Source organism: Telmatherina bonti (genome assembly GCF_933228915.1).
Source record: "Telmatherina bonti genome assembly, chromosome: 20".
Taxonomy (NCBI): domain Eukaryota; kingdom Metazoa; phylum Chordata; class Actinopteri; order Atheriniformes; family Telmatherinidae; genus Telmatherina; species Telmatherina bonti.
The window spans coordinates 8238403-8264405 of record NC_136618.1 but is presented as its reverse complement, the minus strand read 5'-3'; the positions used below and the strand labels follow the sequence as shown (position 1 = coordinate 8264405).

Below are 26003 nucleotides of genomic sequence, written 5' to 3'. Positions count from 1 at the left end.
TTTTCCGGGCGAGACGATGCGCATGACGCTGCCAAGATGGTGATGGTAGGAACCGCCCACCAAGCTTCAATTCAGCTCTTCAGAAACCTATGGGTGACGTCACGGAGGCTCTGCCCATCTTTTATATACAGTCTATGGTCTGAAGCACCATTCTGGTTTACATACTGGGACAATGAGGTTATTTTACAGTGAATCAGCTCAAACTCACACACAGCAGCAGAGATCTGGAATAAACAGGATCTGAAGGTGAACCGGAATCAGCTGCATTCTGCTCAGACTTGGTTCTTCTTTCAGATAAAATGTCGCAGCTCATTTGTTCAGCTTGATGCTGGTTTAGGTAGTTTCTCACTAACTTAAGAGGAACCAGCATCAGTGTTTATGGAGCTAAAGAACCTAAAAACATCAATCCAGCGTCTGATTTTTACAGTGTAGCTCTGTGTGTCTGAGGATGACAGAAACAAAAGCTCTTTCTGCCCCATCTGGGCTTGATATGCTCCGTTTATTAAAGGATCACAGTTACAGGGATTATGAGCAGATAATGAAGCAGCAGCTTTCTGATATCAGGTCACTGTTTACTTACACAGCAGCGGGAGGCCGCCAAAAACACAGATCAGCTGTTTCTGACCCGCAGCTCCACCACGGCACTGAGCCAAGCCGGTCTTGTCAGGCAGCAGTTTCACCAGACCGGAACGAGTTCACCACCCACTGATCACGTCTACCTACTGGTCAACTTTTGTTCTTCAGTCTGACAAAATCACACTTTCTTTCTTATGTTCAGTTCTTATGAGCCACAATCCTGCATCTCTTCTCCAACAGACATAAAAGACATGAACATCTCGTTTCCAGGCCTCAGAGCGAATGGACAAACACGAGAGATTCATCCCTTACATTCAGGAGTGTTAGAAAAGGGATTCATCTCCAAGTTGCAGCTCCTCCTCCTCTGGTTCGCTCAGCCTCACCGGCTCCCAGGATTCTCTTGCCAGGTGTAAAGATCACCTGTTTTCCCCTTGTTATCCTCATATGTTGCACCTGTGTTTTATCAGTTTTCCAGTGTAGTTTGTAGTTTCCTTACCAGGATTTCTCTCTGTATGTGTGCCAAGGTGTTGAGCTTGTTCCTGTGTTTGTGTCCGCTCACTCTGACAGTAAGTCCCTGAAGGACTGGACTTGGGCATCGCCGTTCGACAAACATGGTTCCTTAAACTTCTCACAAAACAGCATCCAGAACGGTTGATGCCTCCACTTTCTTCTATCAGAAAGTGGTTTCAGAGGTGAACTTTGGTCTGGAGGACTTGGGTTCTGGAAGACCCTGTTTGGCAACAGAGGTAAACCAGTATTACCATGAGATGCTGCCAAGGCAGCAGCCACTCTGGAATACAATTTATTTCCCACCACACAATACCCCAGCTCACCCATTTATCATCCATTATATTTTATTTTAGCAACATTCAGTGTCATTCGTGCTAGTTTTAATGTACTGTTTCCTTTTAATGTACAGCCTCCCCTGAACTGGTCTCAAATTACTCAAAATGACGCTACTGCCAGCGTGATTTACATCAATAACAATAAAAATATTTTCATCTCTAATAAAAAAATGAGCTAAAACTGTTTAGGTACTTTGAAAGTTTATTGTTAAAACTAATTTTACTGGTACATTGTTTCCAGTAATATGAAATCTTAATCCCAGTATAAAACTGTTTTCTGCAAATCAAGCAAACTTTATTTATAGAGCACTTTATTATATAAATTGCAATTCAAAGTGCTTTAAATTAAAAACGTGATGAACACGCCACCACTCCCCTTCTTTTTCCACCCTTTCCTATCCAATCTACATGTGCATAAATTTACCATTGTCACATGTACACCAGCATTCAAAACTTTGGACACACTTTTCCTCTGGATTTATTGGGAAAGCGCGTCCAAACTTTTGACTGGAGGTGTACATAAATATATTTATATAGACACATAAACATAAGCACCCTCCCACACACACACACACAGACACCTGTGTACATAAGACGATGTCTCAGAGTGTTGTCCTAACTCCACCGTTTACATCAGGAAAACTAATAAACTAGAAAATTTATATAAAATCTGAAATAACAGAAAAATAAAATATAACAACATACCCTGAAATGTGTAAAATACAGTAAAATAAGGTACAGAATAAGACTATAAAATACCAGTTATAGTATAAAATAATCAATAAAAAGCTTTCCTAAAAAGATAAGTCTTAAGTTTTGTCTTAAAAATATCAGCACTCCCAGCAGCCCTCAGGTCGTCCAGCAGGTGTTTCCACAGGCGACGACCATAAAGGCTAAAAGATGTCTCTCCGTATGTTCCTGCCCTTACTCCAGGGATAACTAAAGGACCAGACCCCGACGACACGAGAGCCCCTTAGTGGTTCATACATTTACTCAGCATTTTGTTCTTACGAGTGGATGATGAAGGCTGATTATGCGGCGAATGGAAGCGGCCTGAAGGGGGGCTAGTGAGCAGAATGGAGCCATTTACTGGCTGAGGTTGTGTTGAGGAAGAAGAGGGAGTGCGTGACATAAACAGTCAGTCCTGTGCAGCTGTTTGTACTGCGCATCCTGATCCTGGAGGACCAGTATCCTGCTGGTTTTCTAAGTGTCCCTGCTGCAACACACCTGACTCAGACTGAGACAAGCGCTGCACATGTCTGCTAAATACAGATTGATTTAAATCAGGTGTGTTGCAGCAGGAACACTTGCAAAGCCTGCAGGACACCGGCCCTCGAGATCCCTGGACTACATGACCAAGCATGGCCTGTTTAGTGATGTGATGATGATATTATTATTATTATTATTATTATTATTATTATTATTATTAATAACCCCCAGAAGTTTAAGTATAAACTTGGAGGCTGAGTCCTGGTATGTAGATTATAGAAAAAGACTGAGATATTGACAGTCTATCTTCAACTTTTAACCATGAATAAACTTTGTGCATAGAAACGTTTATCCCATTTATGATCACTTACGTACAAATAATACCATTTTTGTTGTTGAACAATCCAACCCACTAGAAAAACGTTGTTCCCACTTTTGGTTTTGCAATGGAAATGCAACTCTTCCAGAAAAAAACATTTCCCAGAATATGACCATGTAAGTAAACTACTGCATGTGACAGCGTGTCTCCATGGAGATGACAGGAAGTCAGAGTAATGTCCTCACAAAGCATGACAACTGCTGCGTGTGTGTCGGAGATAAAAGCAGCGGCTAAGCCGATTTATTCACTATAACGAAGTCTGACTTGAGTTTTAATTTAATAACAAGTAAATGCTCAAAAAATCCTGCAGCTGAGCCAAAACATTGAGGAGAGGGTTATGATGAGCTTTAAACGGAGATCCAGTTCTCCCATTTCAGCTCCTCTTTGTTGGCTCCCTGTTAAATCCTGAATAGATTTACATTTTTACTTCACTTATTAAGCTCTTAGTTATCCAGTTCCATCAGATCTTAGAGATCTCAGAGCTCCAGGTTTTCCTAACAGACCACTTCTCTCTCAACAAGTTTACTGCTGGTTCCCAGAGGCAGAACCTTCAGTTATCAGATCCCTCTCTGGGGAACCAGCTCTCAGTTGGACTTCAGGAAGCAGACATCCTCCCCAACTTTAAAATCAGTCTCCAAAATGGACTTTTGATAAATCTTATGGTAACAGTTGGTTTGATGACCCTTAAGGCCCTTTTATGCTCCCCCAGGCAAAATGGAGATGTTCATTTCAAACTTTGTCATACAACGCCGCTCATACTTCCTTTTATGTTGCCATAGTTGTTAAGTCAGTTCATCTACTGGTGCTGCAACTCAATACTGCCCTCATAGTTTCAAGTTACAGACAGCAAAGCTTCTTAAAAACAGACCGTTTATGCAGGAAACCAACGCAGGAGATGGACAAAACTGTCCGTTCATCTTTGTACGACAAACTTTCAGAAAGTTTGTCCTGCAGTGTTGCGCTGCAAAGGAGATGGTTGTGGACTCCAGGAAGAACACAGCCCCTCCTTCCCACATCACCTGACATCACTTTCCAGTCACACTTGTCATGTTGATTCCTGGGAACCATCATCTCCCAGTGGAGAACATCGACTCCAGCTCAGCAGTGGATGTTCTTCCTGAACTACACCTCCATCGCTGATTCCATCTTCACCACCTCCATCTGGTACCCAGCTGCCACCGTCAAAGACAAAGGCAGTCTGCAGCACATCATCCAGCCAGCTGACAGAGTGATCGGCTGCAATCTGCTCTCTGTCTCGGACCTGAACTCCTCCAGGACTCTGAGGCAGGTAGGAAACATCACGGCTGATCCTTCTCAGTCGGTCACGAACTCTTCATCTTGGAGTCTGTCACCACATCTTTGACGAGACTCTTAACCAACCTTGCCTCTGTTTTAGCATCACTGGTGGACATATGTTGTGTGGTGGTAGGAGAGGCTGTTGGTGCAGACTAGCTGCCATGTTTCCAGCAGCACACCATCAGCATGTATGAACGAATTATGGATTCACAGTGAAGTGCGTTGGGTAACTTGAAAAGAGCTACTCCAGCCAGGACTCTTAGATCCTCTTCTCAACTCTTACTTAAGGTCCCATTGGCAAGATTAAAATCCAGGGGTGATGGAGCCTTTTCTGTTGCTGCTCCTAAGATATGGAACAGTCTTCCCCTTCACATCAGAGCTGCTCAATCTGTCTCTGATTTTAAGTGTCCTTACAAGCCACTTCTTTGCGCTGGCATTTGGTCATACCTGAGCTTTTTCTTTGTGTATTTCATTTTTTACTTTTATTTCAGATTTTTGTTTTGTGTCCAGATTTTATTTATTTATTTATTTATTGTTTTATTGTTCAGCATGTTGGGCAGCTGCTGCTGTGGAAATGTGCTCCATAAATAACCTTGAACTACTAAGATTTTCAAACTTGACATTGAGCAGTTTGCATCTAAAACCAGAGTTTTTACTGACTAGATGTTTCTACATAGTGTTATGATAGAAAGTCAGGTTGTGATGATTTTTTCTGTAGGACTCATATTCATCCTCCAGTTGGCGCCACAGAGGCGGCTTGTAAGTCACAACAGCAGTGATGTTTCCGTGTTTCTAACACATTGTTGTGAAACCATGACTTTAATACTGTGAAGGGAGACGGTAACATTTTCTCCTCCCAGTCATGTTATCACGAGAAAAATGAAACAACTGAGGATAAAGTGAAGCTTTTATCTGATCTGCCCAGACACATTGAGTGTTTGTGTGTGTGTGTGTGTGTGTGTGAGAATGCACAAGGACATGCAGAGACCTTGTACGGTGAAGGCTGTAATTTGTCTGATTCATGTCTGACACAAAAAAGCCATTATGTTGGTAAAGAAAGTGTGTGTGTGTGTGTGTGTGTGTGTGCCTGAGTGTGTAAATACACAGCTGTCAGGGGGAGTTTGGGTTTTACAGTCCCCAGTTGTGTCTGAAAGGCTTTTAATCCTCTAAAACTCCAAACGTCGGGATGTGCACGGCTCAGGTCCAGAACCAGGTTTGCTTTAGTTGATCTAAGTTCTGGACAAACTGGACCCCATGTTGCCTCAGATGTGCGTATCTGTGTGTGACATGTACTCTGCTGTGTGAGTTTGTGCAGCAGTGTGTGAATGTGGCTGCTTTTGGAGAAGTGCTTTGAGCGGTCACAGAAAAGTACGACACGAGTAAACTGAGTTGCTTTGCTGTTTGGATGAAGCTGGAAGCACTTAGAGACTCTCCATGCTGCCAGGATGGTCCATAAGCTACACACAGCCTCATAACACGGGCTACAAATGAACTGTGGTTCCCATTTTCCTCGAGGACCAACTTCAAGCAAATGCTAAAAATCTTTAGGTTTCATGTGTTCATATCTTGACTTAAAGATTTTGATGACCCCAATTTATTCACTTTGGGATCTGGATTACAAAGTTAATATTTTCAGGTTCCGAAAACACCAATCCCCTGTGAACCAAACGTCCAGATAATGAAACAAGCATTAAGCAGCCGACTTCAACTCATCTCTTTATGAACATGATGGCTCTGAATGGTCAAGGGGGACCTCTTTGTGCTCTTTGGGGGGTCTCCTTTGGCTGGGAACCACTGAACTGAACCATGCTGGAAACTAAACCACAACCACTAAACAGGGTAATTAGATCAGCTTTATCTGATGTGGCGATAAAACTAATCAGTATCCATCCATCATGTAGCCGTTGTGTTTTGACCCAAATGTTCCAAACTTCATCCTGTTAAAGCATCAAGTCCAGACTACAAGACTCAACTGGTGTTAATCTGAGTTTAAACTCATGCTGAAAAATGGTTTTAAACTAGAGCTGCAAATGCACCACAAATTCCGAGTTTGCAGACATTCTTCCATCCCTCAGAGCCCTGAACTATGACATGAAAAAAGACCAGACCGATTGTTTCACACCGATTCAGTCCTGATGTTCATCAACAATGAAAACCTGATCCGAGCCAACCGCTGCAGAAACTGCACATCACCATGGTTACCTGGTTATCTTTCCTTCGTCATTGAAGAGTTGTCGATACAAAACAGCACCAGTCTGCCCAGTAACCACAGATCACTACCATCACACACAGTCACACACACACACACACACACAAACATCTGGTGGAGACCAGAAGGCTGCCACCAGTTTGTCCACCAGGACCAGACACAGAGCTCTTATCTGGTTTCATACTGGGTTCAGATAAAGTCAGTGTACTGAATGACCGACGTTCATGCAGACGTTTAATTCATGCAGCTCAGAAAAGAGGATTGAATAAAAAAAGAAAAGATGTGATGCAACCTGTTGGTTTCCTTAACTATGCAATTATTTTAACAAGTTGGTTTATATGAACACAGTTATGATGAATTGCTCTAATGAGGATCAGATAATGGATTTATTTTAATTGGATGGGATTAGACTGTGTGTGTAAAAGTGTCCTGCGATGGCTGTGTTGTGTGGTGTGTGTAAATAAATAAAGAAACCACACTAACTAACTTCACTAAGTCTGATAATGGCTGTGTTACTGCAGCCTGAACAGCAGGGGGCAGCAGAGTTTCTCTGTACCTCTGGCCTTGTCCCTCCTGTTGCGGTTGAACAGTTTGATGCTGATGGGAGATGATGAAGGCTGCTGGTTCAGATCTCTGGAGGCTGACCTGAAGATCCCACTGAAACTGAGCCTGACACACACACACACACACACACACACACACACACACACACACACAGTCCCATCTTTGTATACTTACACACTGAAACAACCAAAAACTGAAAGCATGAACAAACGAGGTCCGAGCAGTGTGTCTGCTGTCACTCAGGAGTGTGTACCTGCGTGGAGACTTGGGTGAAGGGTCTCCACCCTGGTAGGGGAAAGTTTTGGGGGAAATGGGGCTCTTGGAGCTGGAGGTCCTGGCAGGGGCAGATCGTGGTGTGGAAGGCCGGTTAAACGGAGTCCGATGGAAGAAGCTCCTGGTGGGACTGGCAGAGCGACACACAGACTCTCCCTGCAAGACAGGAGAACACTTTAACTCCTGCAGAGGGTGGAAGCAAACCATTCTGAGAACAATCAGAAAGCACATGGTGTTTGAGGATTTGCAGCACAAGTAGATATCTGAGGAAAGGATCATCTGGATCAAGATTACACTACTATCACTACCACAGCTACCAATATACACTGCTCAAAAAAACATAAAAGTAACAATAAAGTAACACGTTGTAGATCTGAATGAATGAAATATTTTGATTAAATACTTTGTTCTTTCCATAGTTGAATGTGCTGACAACAAATTCACTCAAAAATTATCAACGAAAATCAGATGTATCAACCCATGGAGGTCTGGATTTGGAGTTATACTCTAAATGAAAGTGGAAAAACACACTACAGGCTGATCCAACTTTGATGTAATGTCCTTTAAACAAGTCAAAATGAGGCTCAGTAGTGTGTGTGGCCTCCACGTGCCTGTGTGACCCTTGCTACAACAATCTTGGTGTTCTCTGCCAAACGTCCTGCACGGTGTTGGGCGGTAAGAACAACCCCCACCTGTCGACGTCGGGCCCTCATACCATCCTCATGGAGTCTGTTTCTGACTGTTGGAGCAGACACATGGACATTTGTGGCCTGCTGGAGCTCATTCTGCAGGGCTCTGGCAGCGCTCCTCCTGTTCCTCCTTGCACCAAGAAGGAGGTAGCGGTCCTGCTGCTGGGTTGTTGCCCTCCCACGGCCTCCTCCACGTCTCCTGATGTACTGGCATGTCTCCTGGTAGTGCCTCCATGCTCTGGACACCACGCTGACAGACACAGCAAACCTTCTTCCCACAGCTGGCATTGATGTGCCATCCTGGATGAGCTGCACTACCTGAGCCACTTGTGTGGGTCGTAGACTCCGTCTCATGCTGCCACTAGACTGAAAGCCCCGCCAGCATTCAAAAGTGGCCAAAACATCAGCCAGAAAGCATCGGAACTGAGAAGTGGTCTGTGGTCACCACCTGCAGAACCACTCCTTTATTGGGTGTGTCTTACCAATTGCCTATAATTTCCACCTGTTGTCTATTCCATTTGCACAACAGCATGTGGAACTGATTGTCAATCAGTGTTGCTTCCTAAGTGGACAGTTCCATTTCACAGAAGTCTGGTTGACCTAGAGTTACATTGTGTTGTTTTGGTGTTCCCTTAATTTATTTTGAGCAGTGTATTATTATTATTATTATTATTATTAATCTGTGACAGACTGGCAACCTGTCCAAGGTGTGCCCCGCTGTCAAGGATTCGTGGAAGTGTGAGGACCCAACTGCAGGACAGAGAGGCAGGAAACAAACAATTTGCAGGAACACAATTCAATCCAAAAATTTAACTGGACTGAAGACAGACTGAGAAATGGTAAGAGACTACAGACTAGCAGTACACAACGAACCAGCAGGTGAGAACAGACAGCAAGGGGTATAAATACAGGGAAAACAACGAGGAACAGGTGAAATGAATCGGTAAATCATAACAGGTGAGCTAATGAGCAGGAAGCAAAATGGGCAACAATGAACTAAACTACAAAATAAAACAGGAAACTGGAACTAAAGAGACAACACAAACATCATGACATCACTGCTCGCCCGATGATTGCTGGGATACCTCCAGCTTGGACTTTGCAGTATAAGAATGAATGAATGAAATATTGAAAATAATAATAGCATCAATGGAAATATAATAATCAGCACTTAATTTATATTATTGTATCACTGAAAATATGGCGACATACGAAAATATTTTTTCATTCATCATCCTAACCACTTAGTCCGATCAAGGGTTGCGGGGAAGCTGGAGCCTATCCCAGCAGCCTTCAAACCCATGGACGGATTTTCATGAAATTTTCAGGAGTTGCTGGAAATGTGAAAAGGAAGAACTGTATTTTGGTGGTGATTCGGATCAGTTTGGATCCAAGAATGTTTTTTAGAATTGTGGCCCTTGGCGGAAGTTTGCAATCTCCAAGTGCTTTTCTCGTAATCAATAATAATTTAGCAATAATTAGCAGTTATATTGACTAAAACCTCAGCAATAATTAGGAACTAAAAAGTAGATGGATAAATAATAAAGAATATAAATTTAAAATGAGTTTTATTACATGTAAATGACATAGTTTTGGAAGTGCTATCCATTTAAATGTGGTTTTGTGTTTTATGTGTTTTGTGATAAATGCATGAGAACTGACATAAGCTGACTGAATGAGTCACATCCGACACTCAGAACAAAGACAGGTTTTACCTTCTTACTTCCGTCTCTCTCCGCTCCACTTGCATCTCCGTCCAGGAAGGGCATCGTGAAGACGCTCAGGTCCTGCAGGGACAGACAGACGGTCATCATGTTACTGACCACATTACAGTTTATTCCAACACTGAAGTAACCATGACAACATTGAGGAGTTTCAACAAGGCAACAAGTCTCAGATCATTAAAGAGATTTACTCACGAATATTTTCTAAAACTAAACCTCTGACAGTTGTTCGGTTTATCAGCACATCATATAAGTTTCAGACCAGTCCAGTTCAGTCTTCAGACCAGTTTGTGATGGTCTGTTCTCCTCTTTCCATGGTGATAAAAAGTCCTGCGTCAGACTCCGTTTGCCAACAGATCCTAACTCAGACCATATCCACGGTAAAATCTCTACGGATGGTCTGAAGCTCTGCAGAGCGTCTGCTGTTCCAGAGCCTGCTACCTGGTCCAAGTCTGCTACCTGGTCCGAGTCTTCTACCTGGTCCAAGTCTGCTACCTGGTCTGAGTCTTCTACCTGGTCCGAGTCTGCTACCTGGTCCGAGTCTGCTACCTGGTCCGAGTCTGCTACCTGGTCTGAGTCTGCTACCTGGTCCAAGTCTGCTACCTGGTCTGAGTCTTCTACCTGGTCCAAGTCTGCTACCTGGTCCAAGTCTGCTACCTGGTCTGAGTCTGCTACCTGGTCCAAGTCTGCTACCTGGTCTGAGTCTTCTACCTGGTCCGAGTCTTCTACCTGGTCCAAGTCTGCTACCTGGTCCAAGTCTGCTACCTGGTCCGGGTCTACTACCTGATCCCAGTCTGCTACCTGGTCCAAGTCTGCTACCTGGTCCGAGTCTTCTACCTGGTCCGAGTCTTCTACCTGGTCTGAGTCTTCTACCTGGTCCGAGTCTTCTACCTGGTCTAAGTCTGCTACCTGGTCCAAGTCTTCTACCTGGTCTGAGTCTTCTACCTGGTCCAAGTCTGCTACCTGGTCCAAGTCTGCTACCTGGTCCAAGTCTGCTACCTGGTCCGGGTCTACTACCTGATCCCAGTCTGCTACCTGGTCCAAGTCTGCTACCTGGTCCGAGTCTGCTACCTGGTCCAAGTCTGCTACCTGGTCCAAGTCTGCTACCTGGTCTGGGTCTACTACCTGATCCCAGTCTGCTACCTGGTCCAAGTCTGCTACATGGTCCGAGTCTGCTACCTGGTCCAAGTCTGCTACCTGGTCCAAGTCTGCTACCTGGTCCAAGTCTTCTACCTGGTCTGAGTCTTCTACCTGGTCCGAGTCTGCTACCTGGTCCAAGTCTGCTACCTGGTCCGAGTCTTCTACCTGGTCCAAGTCTTCTACCTGGTCTGAGTCTTCTACCTGGTCCGAGTCTGCTACCTGGTCTGAGTCTTCTACCTGGTCCAAGTCTGCTACCTGGTCCAAGTCTGCTACCTGGTCTGGGTCTACTACCTGATCCCAGTCTGCTACCTGGTCCAAGTCTGCTACATGGTCCGAGTCTGCTACCTGGTCCAAGTCTGCTACCTGGTCCAAGTCTGCTACCTGGTCCAAGTCTTCTACCTGGTCTGAGTCTTCTACCTGGTCCGAGTCTGCTACCTGGTCCAAGTCTGCTACCTGGTCCGAGTCTTCTACCTGGTCCAAGTCTTCTACCTGGTCTGAGTCTTCTACCTGGTCCGAGTCTGCTACCTGGTCTGAGTCTTCTACCTGGTCCAAGTCTGCTACCTGGTCTGAGTCTTCTACCTGGTCCGAGTCTGCTACCTGGTCTGAGTCTTCTACCTGGTCCGAGTCTTCTACCTGGTCCAAGTCTGCTACCTGGTCCGAGTCTGCTACCTGGTCTGAGTCTTCTACCTGGTCCGAGTCTTCTACCTGGTCCGAGTCTGCTACCTGGTCTGAGTCTTCTACCTGGTCTGAGTCTTCTACCTGGTCCAAGTCTGCTACCTGGTCCAAGTCTGCTACCTGGTCCAAGTCTGCTACCTGGTCTGGGTCTGCTACCTGATCCCAGTCTGCTACCTGGTCCAAGTCTGCTACCTGGTCCGAGTCTGCTACCTGGTCCAAGTCTGCTACCTGGTCCGAGTCTTCTACCTGGTCTGAGTCTTCTACCTGGTCTGAGTCTTCTACCTGGTCCGAGTCTGCTACCTGGTCCAAGTCTTCTACCTGGTCTGAGTCTTCTACCTGGTCCAAGTCTGCTACCTGGTCCAAGTCTGCTACCTGGTCCAAGTCTGCTACCTGGTCCGGGTCTACTACCTGATCCCAGTCTGCTACCTGGTCCAAGTCTGCTACCTGGTCCGAGTCTGCTACCTGGTCCAAGTCTGCTACCTGGTCCAAGTCTGCTACCTGGTCTGGGTCTACTACCTGATCCCAGTCTGCTACCTGGTCCAAGTCTGCTACATGGTCCGAGTCTGCTACCTGGTCTGAGTCTTCTACCTGGTCCAAGTCTGCTACCTGGTCCAAGTCTTCTACCTGGTCTGAGTCTTCTACCTGGTCCAAGTCTGCTACCTGGTCCAAGTCTGCTACCTGGTCTGGGTCTACTACCTGATCCCAGTCTGCTACCTGGTCCAAGTCTGCTACCTGGTCCGAGTCTGCTACCTGGTCCAAGTCTGCTACCTGGTCCGAGTCTTCTACCTGGTCCGAGTCTTCTACCTGGTCTGAGTCTTCTACCTGGTCCGAGTCTGCTACCTGGTCCAAGTCTTCTACCTGGTCTGAGTCTTCTACCTGGTCCAAGTCTGCTACCTGGTCCAAGTCTGCTACCTGGTCCAAGTCTGCTACCTGGTCCGGGTCTACTACCTGATCCCAGTCTGCTACCTGGTCCAAGTCTGCTACCTGGTCCGAGTCTGCTACCTGGTCCAAGTCTGCTACCTGGTCCAAGTCTGCTACCTGGTCTGGGTCTACTACCTGATCCCAGTCTGCTACCTGGTCCAAGTCTGCTACATGGTCCGAGTCTGCTACCTGGTCTGAGTCTTCTACCTGGTCCAAGTCTGCTACCTGGTCCAAGTCTTCTACCTGGTCTGAGTCTTCTACCTGGTCCGAGTCTGCTACCTGGTCCAAGTCTGCTACCTGGTCCGAGTCTTCTACCTGGTCCGAGTCTTCTACCTGGTCTGAGTCTTCTACCTGGTCCGAGTCTGCTACCTGGTCTGAGTCTTCTACCTGGTCCAAGTCTGCTACCTGGTCTGAGTCTGCTACCTGGTCCGAGTCTGCTACCTGGTCTGAGTCTTCTACCTGGTCTGAGTCTTCTACCTGGTCCGAGTCTTCTACCTGGTCCAAGTCTGCTACCTGGTCCGAGTCTGCTACCTGGTCTGAGTCTTCTACCTGGTCCGAGTCTTCTACCTGGTCCGAGTCTGCTACCTGGTCTGAGTCTGCTACCTGGTCTGAGTCTTCTACCTGGTCCAAGTCTGCTACCTGGTCCAAGTCTGCTACCTGGTCCAAGTCTGCTACCTGGTCTGAGTCTTCTACCTGGTCTGAGTCTTCTACCTGGTCCGAGTCTGCTACCTGGTCCAAGTCTGCTACCTGGTCCGAGTCTGCTACCTGGTCTGAGTCTTCTACCTGGTCCAAGTCTGCTACCTGGTCTGAGTCTTCTACCTGGTCCAAGTCTGCTACCTGGTCTGAGTCTGCTACCTGGTCTGAGTCTTCTACCTGGTCTGAGTCTTCTACCTGGTCCGAGTCTGCTACCTGGTCCGAGTCTGCTACCTGGTCTGAGTCTTCTACCTGGTCCGAGTCTTCTACCTGGTCCGAGTCTGCTACCTGGTCTGAGTCTTCTACCTGGTCTGAGTCTTCTACCTGGTCCGGGTCTACTACCTGATCCCAGTCTGCTACCTGGTCCAAGTCTGCTACCTGGTCTGAGTCTTCTACCTGGTCTGAGTCTTCTACCTGGTCTGAGTCTTCTACCTGGTCTGGGTCTACTACCTGATCCCAGTCTGCTACCTGGTCCAAGTCTGCTACCTGGTCTGAGTCTGCTACCTGGTCTGAGTCTTCTACCTGGTCCGAGTCTGCTACCCGGTCCAAGCCTCTAAAACCAGCTCCAGCCTCATCCAGACCAAACTTTAACATCAGGATCAGTTTTCCTTGTTGCAGAGTTGACTCCCACAGACTGGTTCATCCCTTGAGTTCGGAGCGTCTTTCTGGTCGAATGCTTTATAAGTCAGAGTCAAGCAGCTTCAGACTGAAACACCTGCGTTCCTCTGGTCATGGTCAGGTAAGTTGGACTAAAAGGCAGGAAAAGAAAGATGGGAAACCCGGAAACAGGAGGTAAAAACCACTTACAGCAAAGCCAGACATGAAGAGATGAAGACTAGATCAGGACTGTGTTGAAGACCACTTTGTATCAGGACATTCTGACTTGTTAACTCAAGTTCTCTCGTTGCGTTGAGATGATGAACATGCTGAGATAAAACCTAAAACTTGTGTTTTGGATCTGAAGGTTTACAGGACGAAACCTGAGGCGGACCAGCAGATTCTCAGCAGAGATGCTCTCTGAGCCAGTGAGCTGACGTCATCTCAACTTCTGGTTGGATGAATGCATAAACAGCCTTTTTATTTCTCACATCTGAATGTCAAACGGCTGAGTCAGGTAACTCTGAGGCTCCGCCCCTTCTCATCCTGTTGCATCATGGGGCAGTTTAAGGTGTAAACATGGAGGCAGAATGGAAATCATGTAATCGGCAAACATCTGCTGAGCTGAGCGAAACCAAACACAGAGACTTCGGTAAACTGTCATCTAAAACCCACGTCAGTCTGATCCTGACACAACCTGCGAAAAGCAGTTTCACCTTCACATGACAGGAAGCAGAACTGGGACAAACTGGAACCAGGAGCTGGGAAAACCGCTCCCTGAGCTCAGTGTTTCCACTCTCTGGCCTAAGCTAACAGGCTCTATCCTTCCTGGTATTAAAGGTCAGCTGAGCAGGCTGAGTCAACGATCCTGTGAGGCAGAACTCAGGGCATAATCACCCTCATTATCATCTCACCAGGAGTATTTCTGGTTGCCATGGGAAACTCAGATGAGGAATGAGTGCATCCTCCCACACACACCCACACACACACTGTCAGGCTGTGATGAGGAGTTGGTGGATTTCTGGTTCAACCCCCCCCCCCCTGCAGACACCCTGATGGAGGCTTCTGCTGCATGACTCAGCATTTAACCAGAAGAAGAAGTAACGGCTTTGTGTTCATGTCCTCATCATGCATGATTCAGCTTATTTCATGCTTCATGTGGGAATTAGCTGTTGGTTGCGTTTGAGCTCATTTTGACCAAACAGTGTGTAACGGGTCACACACACACCAAAATACACAACATCTAACCACCATCTGATGTCAAGTTCATCCCCATTCCTCCATCATAACGACATCCTGAATCCTTCAGAAGGAAAACCACATCTTCATGCAGGTTTCCACTCAGAACACTTTAAATGAGCTTTGGTCCAGAGAAGACGGCGTGTTTCTGGATCCTCTTCACATATGATGGAGCTTTAACCTGCATGTGTGGATTTCAGCCTGAACTGGGTTCACACTGGTTTCTGGAAGCTTCCTGAGTCCATGCACTGGTTCCCAGTGCTGCTTGAGGACTCCACCATCGCCTCCATCCAGTGGTTTTTAGGGCTGTGACGATATGCTTTTGTCTCGATTCGATTCCGATTTTTTTGGGTGCTGATTCAATTTAAATTGTGATTCTCACAATTCTTTGATTTTGCAGATTTTTGTAGATTATAAACAAAATTGTGAAGCAAAAAAAATCCTGATTTTCTATTTTTTGATTTGATTTTCCCACCCCTAGTGATTTTACAGATTCCTGGAATCCGTAGATAAAACATGTTTATAATTAATCCGATTCACTGAAACTTGTTCTTCCAGATGTTTCTGTCCAGAACTTTTCCAGCATTTTATTGCCAGACGTCCAACATGTTTCCAGATGTGCAGCTGCCATCAGATGAAGCGGATTTTATTTCGTGATTCTATTGGACGGTCATGTTTGTTGTATGTAAATGGAAATATTTATTACTCTGTTTGATATGATTTCTCTGCAGACAAAGTTTTCTATTAGGGACAATAAATAAATAATCTGACTTAAGATTCAATATGAGCTCATACTTTAAATGTAACAACAAAATGTCCAACATCTGATCTAACATTTCTATATTATTACTTTTTTACAAGACTGTATTCTGTTTTTATTTATTCTCTTATTTACTCTCTTATTTTATTCACTTTTTAAAGTGTCCAAACCTGTTTGCAGTCAAATTTACAAATAACTTTTATGGAAAAAGATAATGTGTAGACACTGATGTCAAACAGGTTACTTAACAACCAAAACTGAACCAATTGAACACAGATGTATTTATAACTAAAAGTCACATGAATTCAACCTCTTCCACTGAAATTCAGACTGCTCAGTAGATCTACTTTATTGTCGGAGTCTGAAGTTAAAAAGTGAGTGTCAGGATGGGTTGGCAGGGAGGCAGGACTTCTGAGCAGAGTCAGAGTCACGTTAAATCACGCAAGAAACAAGGAAACATCAGTAGGAGAACTGTAGGAGACACACCTTCACCACAAGAGCGCAAGCAACGATCCGGCAGAGGTGTGTGATCCTGCAGAGGATATATATGCTGTCTGTGTAATGAGGAGATCACCCTCCACTGAGGCAAAGCTGCTGGAAACAGAAACTCCTCCTGAAAATACGGCACGCCCACATCCATGCCCAGACTGCTGCCAGGTCCAGCAGGGACATGACAGCGAGAGGCAGGGACACCCAGACGGGTTGCAGTCCGTCTCAGCATTATTATTATTATTATTATTATTATTATTATTAATGTAGTTAAGTCAATCAGGCAATCAGCTTACATGTCCATCTTCCTCATCAGTTGTTCAGTGCATGTTTCAGCCTGGTTTACATGTCGTTCTGGTTGCAGCTGCAGCATCACTCAGTGCTAAAAACATCGCTTTCAGCACCATGACTACTTTACGTTTTCATACCTAACAGCTGTGAATGTGTTCATTTTCAACTAGAACTCTTCAGACAGATGTTCAAACCCTCACTGAGGAAAGCTTCATTGTGATTAAATGATAATCTCCTCTGAACGGTTCTTGTATCTGTTAATCCCTTCACTACACTGAAACTTAACCAGATGAAAACTTCACTTCAAGCACAATCAGCATCAGAAACTGTCTGCAAAAGTTTTATTCTGCAGCTCACTCAGATACCTAAAGGATAAAATCTGCAATGTTCTATGATATTAGACATAAATACACACAGTGACTGTACCTTCTGCTCCTCAGTATCCAGAAACCAACAATAATACAATCCGTTCAGGTCGTTCTGTCTCTCTGACACAAAACATTCATCACTTATCTCCCCCTTTAACCTCCTCCTCCTCCTCCTCCTCCCAGATTATCATCTTTACGTCTTCCTGTTTCTGAAGAAACACTGACACCTGAGTGGATGAACAGAAAGACTGACAGCGTAAAACAAATCAGTCTACATGCAACATGTTGGAGGCCTTAAACGCCATGAAAACTAGAAGAACATGGAACCAGCAGACCCATCATACTGGATAACATAACTGCGGTTCTACTGGTGTGTGTATGAAATGCGTCTTCTGTTGGGATCAGGCTATTTGTGAGGCAACAGACAGATTAAAACTGTAGATCTGGAGATAAATCCCAAACACAACTCCTGTAGGTTTGGTTTAGTCGGATCTCATGGCTCTGCTGCTCTCAGGTTCAGCTGGATCCTGGCAGCAGCAGTTCTCGCTGGTTTGTGGACGTGAACGATACAGCTCAGGTGTGACTGCATGTTTGTTTTAAAGCTAAAACAAGATCAGCTGATGCTCACCGTCCCAACAGGCTGCCATTGTTTTGTTAGCAGGTTATTCAGCACAATTCCAATAGAAATATGAAGATATTTTCTTTTATTTATCATTTTTTCAGTTTTAACCCCAACCTCTTGTTACCCTTAAATGATTTAGATACTGAAAAACATCTTTTACAACCATATAAAGTTGTTTAAATTGTAAACTAAAAACGTATAATTAACATACATAACAAATCGGATGTTAAAAATGAGACATTTTACCGTTTCATAGACGATTTTGGCTTATTTTGAAGCTGATGTCTCTAAAAAGTGGGAAGAGCATCAACAAAAGGCTGGAAGTCATTGGTACAAATAAATAAACAACTGGAAGAGTATTAAACAAGGAGTGATGTAATTGACCAGTTGCCAGATAACCTGACCAGGATTAAAAGGAGCATTTCAGAGAAGCAGAGCCTCTCTGGTGTCAAACAGAGGTTCAATGAGACAATCTGTGTCTAAAAATAGAAAAACAATCTCAGAAAATGTTCTTTTTAATGTTACTGTGTTATAAATACATATGTGGTAAGTTGTTAAAAATAGTAAAACATGATTTAGTTGTGGTTGCAGATTAACCAGCTGGTGACATCAGTGTCTAATCAATCTGTTTCCATGAGAGTCATTCATAAATTCACTCCATTACTCCAAACAGGTTGGGACACTGTTTAAAATGTGAATTAAAACAGAATACAGTTTCTTAACCAAGCAATAACACATAGAAAACACATCAAATGTTGTTTCATTAAAACTTAAGTAAAGTGATCTATCTATGATGTAAAAATGTTTCCAGGCAGGTCTACAGAGAAAACAGTAATTCAGACAGATTAATAATCATTTCTATAAACATACAACAAACATGACCGTCCAATAGAATCACTAAATAAAATCTGTTTAATCTGATGGCAGCTGCACATCTGGAAACATGTTGGACGTCTGGCAACAAAATGCAGGAAAATTTCTGGACAGAAACATCTGGAAGAACAAGTTTCAGTGAATCGGATTAATTATAAACATGTTTCATCTACGGATTCCAGGAATCTGTAAAACCACTGTAGGATGGAGGCGATGGTGGAGTCCTTAAGCAGCACTGGAAACCAGTGCATGGAAGCTTCCAGAAACCAGTGTGAACCCAGTTCAGGCTGAAATCCACACATGCAGGTTAAAGCTCCATCATATGTGAAGAGGATCCAGAAACACGCCGTCTTCTCTGGACCAAAGCTCATTTAAAATGTTCTGAGTGGAAACCTGGATGAAGATGTGGAATAGTTTGTGGACAGCATGGACGGCGTGTCCTGCAGACTAAAGAGGAGAGGGAGCATCCAGCTTGTTATCAGCCTGCATCTCTGATGGGATGGGGTTGCATTAGTGCCGATGGCGTGGGCAGCTTCCACATCTGGGAAGCTCCATCAATGCTGAAACATCTGCTCCCATCCAGACAACGTCTCTTTCAGGGAAGACCTTCCACCATGCTGGACCACATCCTGATGGTGGAACAGGAGAACCGGTCCAGCAGGACCACATCCTGATGGTGGAACAGGAGAACTGGTCCAGCAGGACCATGCTGAACCACATCCTGATGGTGGAACAGGAGAACTGGTCCAACAGGACCACGCTGAACCACATCCTGATGGTGGAACAGGAGAACTGGTCCAACAGGACCACGCTGAACCACATCCTGATGGTGGAACAGGAGAACTGGTCCAGCAGGACCACGCTGAACCACATCCTGATGGTGGAACAGGAGAACTGGTCCAACAGGACCATGCTGAACCACATCCTGATGGTGGAACAGGAGAACTGGTCCAACAGGACCACGCTGAACCACATCCTGATGGTGGAACAGGAGAACTGGTCCAACAGGACCACGCTGAACCACATCCTGATGGTGGAACAGGAGAACTGGTCCAGCAGGACCACGTTGAACCACATCCTGATGGTGGAACAGGAGAACTGGTCCAACAGGACCACGCTGAAACACATCCTGATGGTGGAACAGGAGAACTGGTCCAGCAGGACCACGCTGAACCACATCCTGATGGTGGAACAGGAGAACTGGTCCAGCAGGACCACGCTGAACCACATCCTGATGGTGGAACAGGAGAACTGGTCCAGCGGGACCATGCTGAACCACATCCTGATGGTGGAACAGGAGAACTGGTCCAGCGGGACCACGCTGAACCACATCCTGATGGTGGAACAGGAGAACTGGTCCAGCAGGACCACGCTGAACCACATCCTGATGGTGGAACAGGAGAACTGGTCCAGCAGGACCATGCTGAACCACATCCTGATGGTGGAACAGGAGAACTGGTCCAGCGGGACCACGCTGGACCACATCCTGATGGTGGAACAGGAGAACTGGTCTGCTGCAGTCCAGTTTCACCAGTACAAACATCTGGAGCATCATGGAAGCAGATGGAATCCTGCATCAGACCAGAACAGGACAACATTCCTCCTGAAACTCCAGCAGCTGCTCTCCTCGCTTCCCAGATGTTTCCAGACAGATGTTAGAGGAAGAGGAGATGCTAACGATGCTAAACATCCTGGAACGACTTTTTACAGACAAGTTGATGCATTAGATCCACAATCAGCTCATATTTTCCACAAAATGATGAAATGCTTCTAATTCTACGCCAGCTTTGTTGTTTCTGTTCTGGTCATAAAATCTGGCTTGATTTATAAATCATTGATTCTGATTTTATTTTCATTTTTTTGGAACTGGGGGTGTACACAAACGCCAGTATTTACTTACAGTTATAACTTATAACAGTTGTGTCCAAGGTAACACTGAAAAAGCTACTGCGCAGCTTCAAGCGAGTCACGAGAAGTCAGGTAGGAGAAGTGGGTCACAGTTATTTGTGAATATAAAGTAGCTGAAAGCAGTCTCTCCTGCAGCAGCTTTGTTCCGTTATTCTGCTCTGACTGAACATCTTAGAAACATCCCAGATGAGGCATCTGGATAAGAACCACACATCCATGACATCTGTTTAACACTTCTAAGGATTCTTTCACTAAAACTGAATCTGAAGTGTTGTTGTACAGCTGTCTTTAAACACACAGAGCAACATCTGCTGAACTGATCCAGATGTAGGAGGAAACTGAAGCTGCAGACGGTGACTCCTCAGCAGCATCAGCATCTGCTGGTGGCCAACGCAGTCACAACGGGCTCTGAAGTGACTCTTCATAAAACGCTGCTCGTTAAACATTGAATCAATGCTCATAAAACTTTCATTTAACAGGGACAAGCTGGATGGAACAGAGTTGAACCTCTTTATAATCAGCTTCTTTAATATGAACTACAGGATGCAGGAGTCAAGCAGCTCCTTGATGTTCGGGACACTTTCAACCAGGAATGCTGGCGCGACACCGCTGGGTGGATCTACGTGCACCCTACAACTGTCACAGCACATGCTTTGCTATATTTTCTTCTAATTTTGAGGAATTTAACAAAAGATGCAGCTCTAAATTTGCAGTTGAAAGGTTTGAACAGTCACTGCTGTGCCCGGCCGGGTTGCACTTCCATGTATCGCTTGATCCTGACATGAACGCTGCTGTGCTGAGGAAGCAAAGACGTTGTGAGACTCTGACAGGCAAAGAGCATCTGAATGTGTGAATACTGCCTGATCAAACAACCTATGGGAACGTAGGACTGACTGCCAAACACCTGAGCCGATCCATGCTGGGTCCTTTTTAAACAACTCTGAGTTGTAAAAATGGTTCTTTTGTGACACCCTGGTGTTTGAGGTTGCCTGTTTTTACAGAAGAACTCTGCAGATATTCTGGAGGATGAGCACAGATCAGGTTCAGACGTCCAGAACTGCAGCAGGACATCGTGTACAGAAGACTCCGTATTAAAGTGTGACTGAGGACAGGATGGAAAAGACATTCAGGGGATTTTTCTTTTATGTTTTTTTTTCTGTTTCTGGAAAAGCTCCAGCAGATTATCTCCTGAATCTGCATGTTGTCTCACTCTGACAGAAATCTACAGCAAGCCGGAGGGAAAATGTCCAGTAAATTTAGCGAGAACGCGGCTGATATTTGTGTTGCAGCTGGATGTTCTCAGCCAGGTAGTCTGAATGCAGCTTCAGGTTCAGGCCGATGAGGGAACCTGTCACAGTGTGGTTTGTGCTGTGCCTTAGTTTCAGGTTTCTTGTTCTATTTGATAGTTTTTCCTGTTTGGTTCTCTTGTTTGTTGTTTAGCTTTATTGATTTCCTGTTCATTGAGTTCACCTGGTCTTGTTTCAGTTCAGTCCGTACACCTGGTACTTGTTTGGTTCCCCAGTGGATTTATTCCCCTCAGTTTCAGTTCTTGGTTGCGGCATCATTTTGTTGTGCTGGTTTGTTTGTTGTAGTCCCCGAAGTTCCTTGGGTTAAAATAAATCTACTTAAATCTGCATCCCTGTGGTTCATCTCCTACACCTTCACCATCCCCACCGCCCGTCGTGACAAAACCTGCATGTTTCATAAAAATCCAGAAGAAAAGATGAGAAGCTTGTATGTTTCCATACAGTGTGTGTGTGTGTGTGTGTGTGTGTGTGTGTGTAAATTGTCGAAATCCTCTCAACCAAACATGAACTTCCTGGAAGTGCGGGTTATTTTCCACAACAGGTAAACTACTAGGGCTGTGACGATATGCTTTTGTCCCGATTCGATTCGATTCGATTCCGATTTGTTGGGTGCCGATTCGATTTAAATTGTGATTCTCACAATTCTATGATATTGCTAATTTTTTGTAGATTATAAACAAAGAAAAATGTACAAAACTCTCTTTTTTGCTCGTCATTTTCCTTGATTTCAATTAGGAAAAAAACAACCCAGTAGCCAGACCATCATTCTGCTGCTATAATGCCCAAGAAGACAAGCAAAAAGATCAATAAAAACAACAAAAATTTTGTAATGGATTATTTTAATTTATTTGGAAAAAAAAAAAAAAACAACAATTTTTTTAAACAAAAAAATCGATTTTAAAATTGTGAAGCAAAAAAACCCAGATTTTCGTTTTTTCGATTCGATTTTCCCACTTCTATAAACTACTGAGCATCATATGAGCTGTTTGTTGAGCAGAGAACAGAGTGAAAAACACTTCCCATGACTGTGTGTGTGTGTGTGTGTGTGTGTGTGTGTGTGTGTGTGTGTGTGTGTGTGTGTGTGTGTGTGCGCGCGCGCGCGCCCTCATGCTTACTAATGCCTCGTCATCACCGCCGCTGGCACATCAGATGGCGTGTTGCTGACTAAAGCTTCACTTTTCCTTCACACAGCAGCTGGTACTGGCTCCACAAACCTCGCCCTCTGTCACCGTTTCATAGTCAGTATTAATACATTTTAAATGTGATGCTTCAACACATCTGTAAAACATCTGGGAAGTGAGGAGAGCAGCTGCTGGAGTGTTAGAAAAGGAACATTTTCCCATTCTGGTCTGATGCAGGACTCCAGCTTCTCACCAGTGTCACGTCTGGTCCTCCTCCTCTGGTTCGCTCCGCCTCACCCGCCTACCGATCCCTGGGCCAGGCTACATTTCCCAGGATTCCTCTGCACCTGCCGTCATGGACATCACCTGAGTTTCCCTGCATTTAATCCCAGTGTTTCCTGTAGTGTTCTTCGCGACCTGTTGGAGAAGTATAATAAACCATTTATCCTGCGTTTGTGTCCACCACCAAGCCTTGTCTGACAGACAGCGTCACTGTTTCCCTTCTCTTTCCAGAGATTCAGACTCCTGCGGCCAGAATTCACTTCCAGTGTTTTAGCAGGAATCAATGCAGACAAGTTCTCTGAAAAAGGAGCAGAAATCATCCTTTATGGATCTCAGCAACTACGAATCAGAGGCTACCTGCTGCATCGTCACAGCTGCTGCGCCACGTTGTCTAACGCCGTTTTTATTTACTAGACGGACAGATGAGCATGTAAATATTACTGAATAAAAGAGTGTTCATGGATAAATAAATAAACAAATAAAACAGAAAGAACTTTGTGAATAAAAAAATCTAAAAGGAAATAAAGAAATTAAATACAGACATAAAAATAAAGGAGGAAAGGCATTTTAAAAACACAAAATAAATAAATAAAACTGAAAGTTACACTAAATAAAAGTATTGATAACTATTTAAATAAAAACGGATGAATATATCAATGAAAAAAGGCCATTTTTTTTATAGATGTCTTCATGAAAAAATGTTTGTAGCGACTTCCACAGTTGCTTCTGAGGCGAGGACTGGGTCCGGTCCATTTGTTTGACGCGCTGTTGGTGGTTCCCAAATGACGCACATAGGTCAGATATCGTAGATTTATTTATTGAAACTGTTACATAAACTGCCTGATGATCAGATACGATGTAATTTCACCAGCAGACTATGTCACAGTGTGCAACGTCAAATGTGCATCCAGAGCGGTCAACATAAATAACAGCTTCCCAGCCCTCCTCTCCAGCAAAACCCGAGTGCCCGTTTAACTCCTCAGCCCTACACCGATCCACATCCACGTGACCCCAATTCATATCACCATGACAACAATGTAACACCAACCATCCATCCAGTGATAATTCCCAACATAAACTACATTTATGGCTCCTACAATATTTTTGTATCATCTGTTGGCATATATCTTTGGTTATTAAACCATTTAAATATTTCTGTGTATATTTTGGTTTTTGGCAGTTTTGGTTCTCCATATTATGTTACAGGATCATTTTTAATGTAAAGTAAATCAATTTAATGTTGATAAAAATGTCCTGAAAATATCTAAAAGTTCTAAAAAAGAGAAATAAAAAATGAATAAAGAAGAGTTATGATGATCAGAGTCAACAGAGTCCAAACATCCAACATATTTCCTGTGACTTTAGACAGGAATCAGAGACACAAATGTCCCACCAGTATGCTCACACGTCTTCCATTTTTCCGAGTTTCAGTCGTATCAGGCCATCATCTGACTCAGATTTGGCAGTTTCCATCACCATGGCAACTGGATACTCAACGCTCATTGAGCAGCATCTCTCATCTCTGCTCAATCTGCACATATTTAAACCCAAACCCAAACCCAAGGCCTCCTCTTGGCCCAACCGCTGCTGTTGTCACTTTTGCAGGTGAAGCAGGAGCCTATTTTCTTGAAGGGATGGAAGATATTCAGATTCTCCGACAGCGCTCCTGCCGAAATGACAGAGACCTACATCTCCTAACTCCTCAGAGGGAAGTGTAGGTCCAAGTGGCATCACCACTGACCTGGAACTGGACCTTACGCAGCTGAAGACAGGGCCGGACAGTTTCAGAAATCTCAGCACCTTTCTGTATGTTTTCTATTCTGTCCGATGTTGCATCATAGTTTACATTTTAACATAGTTTTTCTATTATCACATGCAGCATCTTAACTTACAAATACATAAACTTTAAACATAAAATACTATCCAGGAAATCTCATTAAAGATGAGAATTGTACAGAACACAGTCTAAACAGAGTCAGTGAGGAAAGTACACGATGTTTGAGACATGCTGCCATCTTTCATTCACCAGACTGCTCAGATCAGAAGCAGCTCAGCTCTGCAGCGTTTTACCAACACAGATCTGAGAACAGCTCCTACAGGACGGCGTGGAGGTCACAGAGGGCACCGGCTTCAGGTTTAAACTGGAAGCGGAGCAGGAGGATCAGTCGTTTCTCTTTTCACAGCCCTGAACCACCAAATGAAGCTACAAGCTCCACATTCATTGTTTCCAGGCTGCAAACCGTCACATGGTCTGTGTTTCACCTAATAATACCAACAGGGTGTACTTAACATTCACTTACAGGCATGTGGAGTCTCAGTGGCCTCCTCCTCTTCCTCCTGCTGCTCCTCTCCTCCTCCTCCTCTCTCCTTTCTCCAGTGCTTCCCATTTCCTGTCAGACAATCCTCTCAGCATCAGACGATGTGCAGACAGGACGAAGCTGCTGCTGCAGTACTGCTGTAGATCTTCCTCTGATCTGCTCTACCACAATGCTTCTGCTGCCAATCATGTCATTGAAAAGTTGTGCAGGTGAGCCGGTCAGTCTGACGTCACTTCCTGCTGTCTCACCTGCGTGTTGTATTCCAGGAGTATCTGTCCGGATACTTTAACAGCTGCTTTCCCCTTTCTTGCTAACTGGAGTTCAGATGGAGCATCAGAGCAGGTAACCTCAGCAGCATCAGCACCACCCGGGAGGCTGCAGCTCCGTCACCTGTGCAGGTGTAACACGTGACCAGCTGCACGAGGGAAACATGGATCCAAACAAGCGGTGCTTGGTCTCACCCTGCGCCGGGTTCTGCTGCTTCTGCTGGGTCTGCTGCTGAAGGCAGACGCTGAGCAGCTTCAGCCCCACCTGGATCCTCCACATGACGGAGCGCGGCACCGCGACAGCATCGTGCACGGACGCATGCGCGTCCCCGTGCTGCCTGTCACTGCACACTGCTGCAGGATACGGTG

At 44.8% G+C, this 26003-nt stretch overlaps 1 protein-coding gene across 1 annotated transcript in view; it reads right to left on the bottom strand.

Moving 5' to 3' along the window:
• Window positions 1-25437, bottom strand: part of LOC306770685 (5'-AMP-activated protein kinase subunit gamma-2-like) — a gene marked incomplete at both ends in the record, with an annotated part of 67568 nt that extends 42131 nt beyond the window's left edge. The window contains 4 exons of the mRNA XM_079259585.1: window positions 7071-7183; window positions 7332-7507; window positions 9756-9827; window positions 25351-25437. Coding sequence (XP_079115711.1) covers window positions 7071-7183; window positions 7332-7507; window positions 9756-9827; window positions 25351-25437 — 448 coding nt within the window. The remainder of the gene's footprint in view (window positions 1-7070; window positions 7184-7331; window positions 7508-9755; window positions 9828-25350) is intronic.
• Between the last annotated feature and the right edge of the window lie 566 nt (window positions 25438-26003).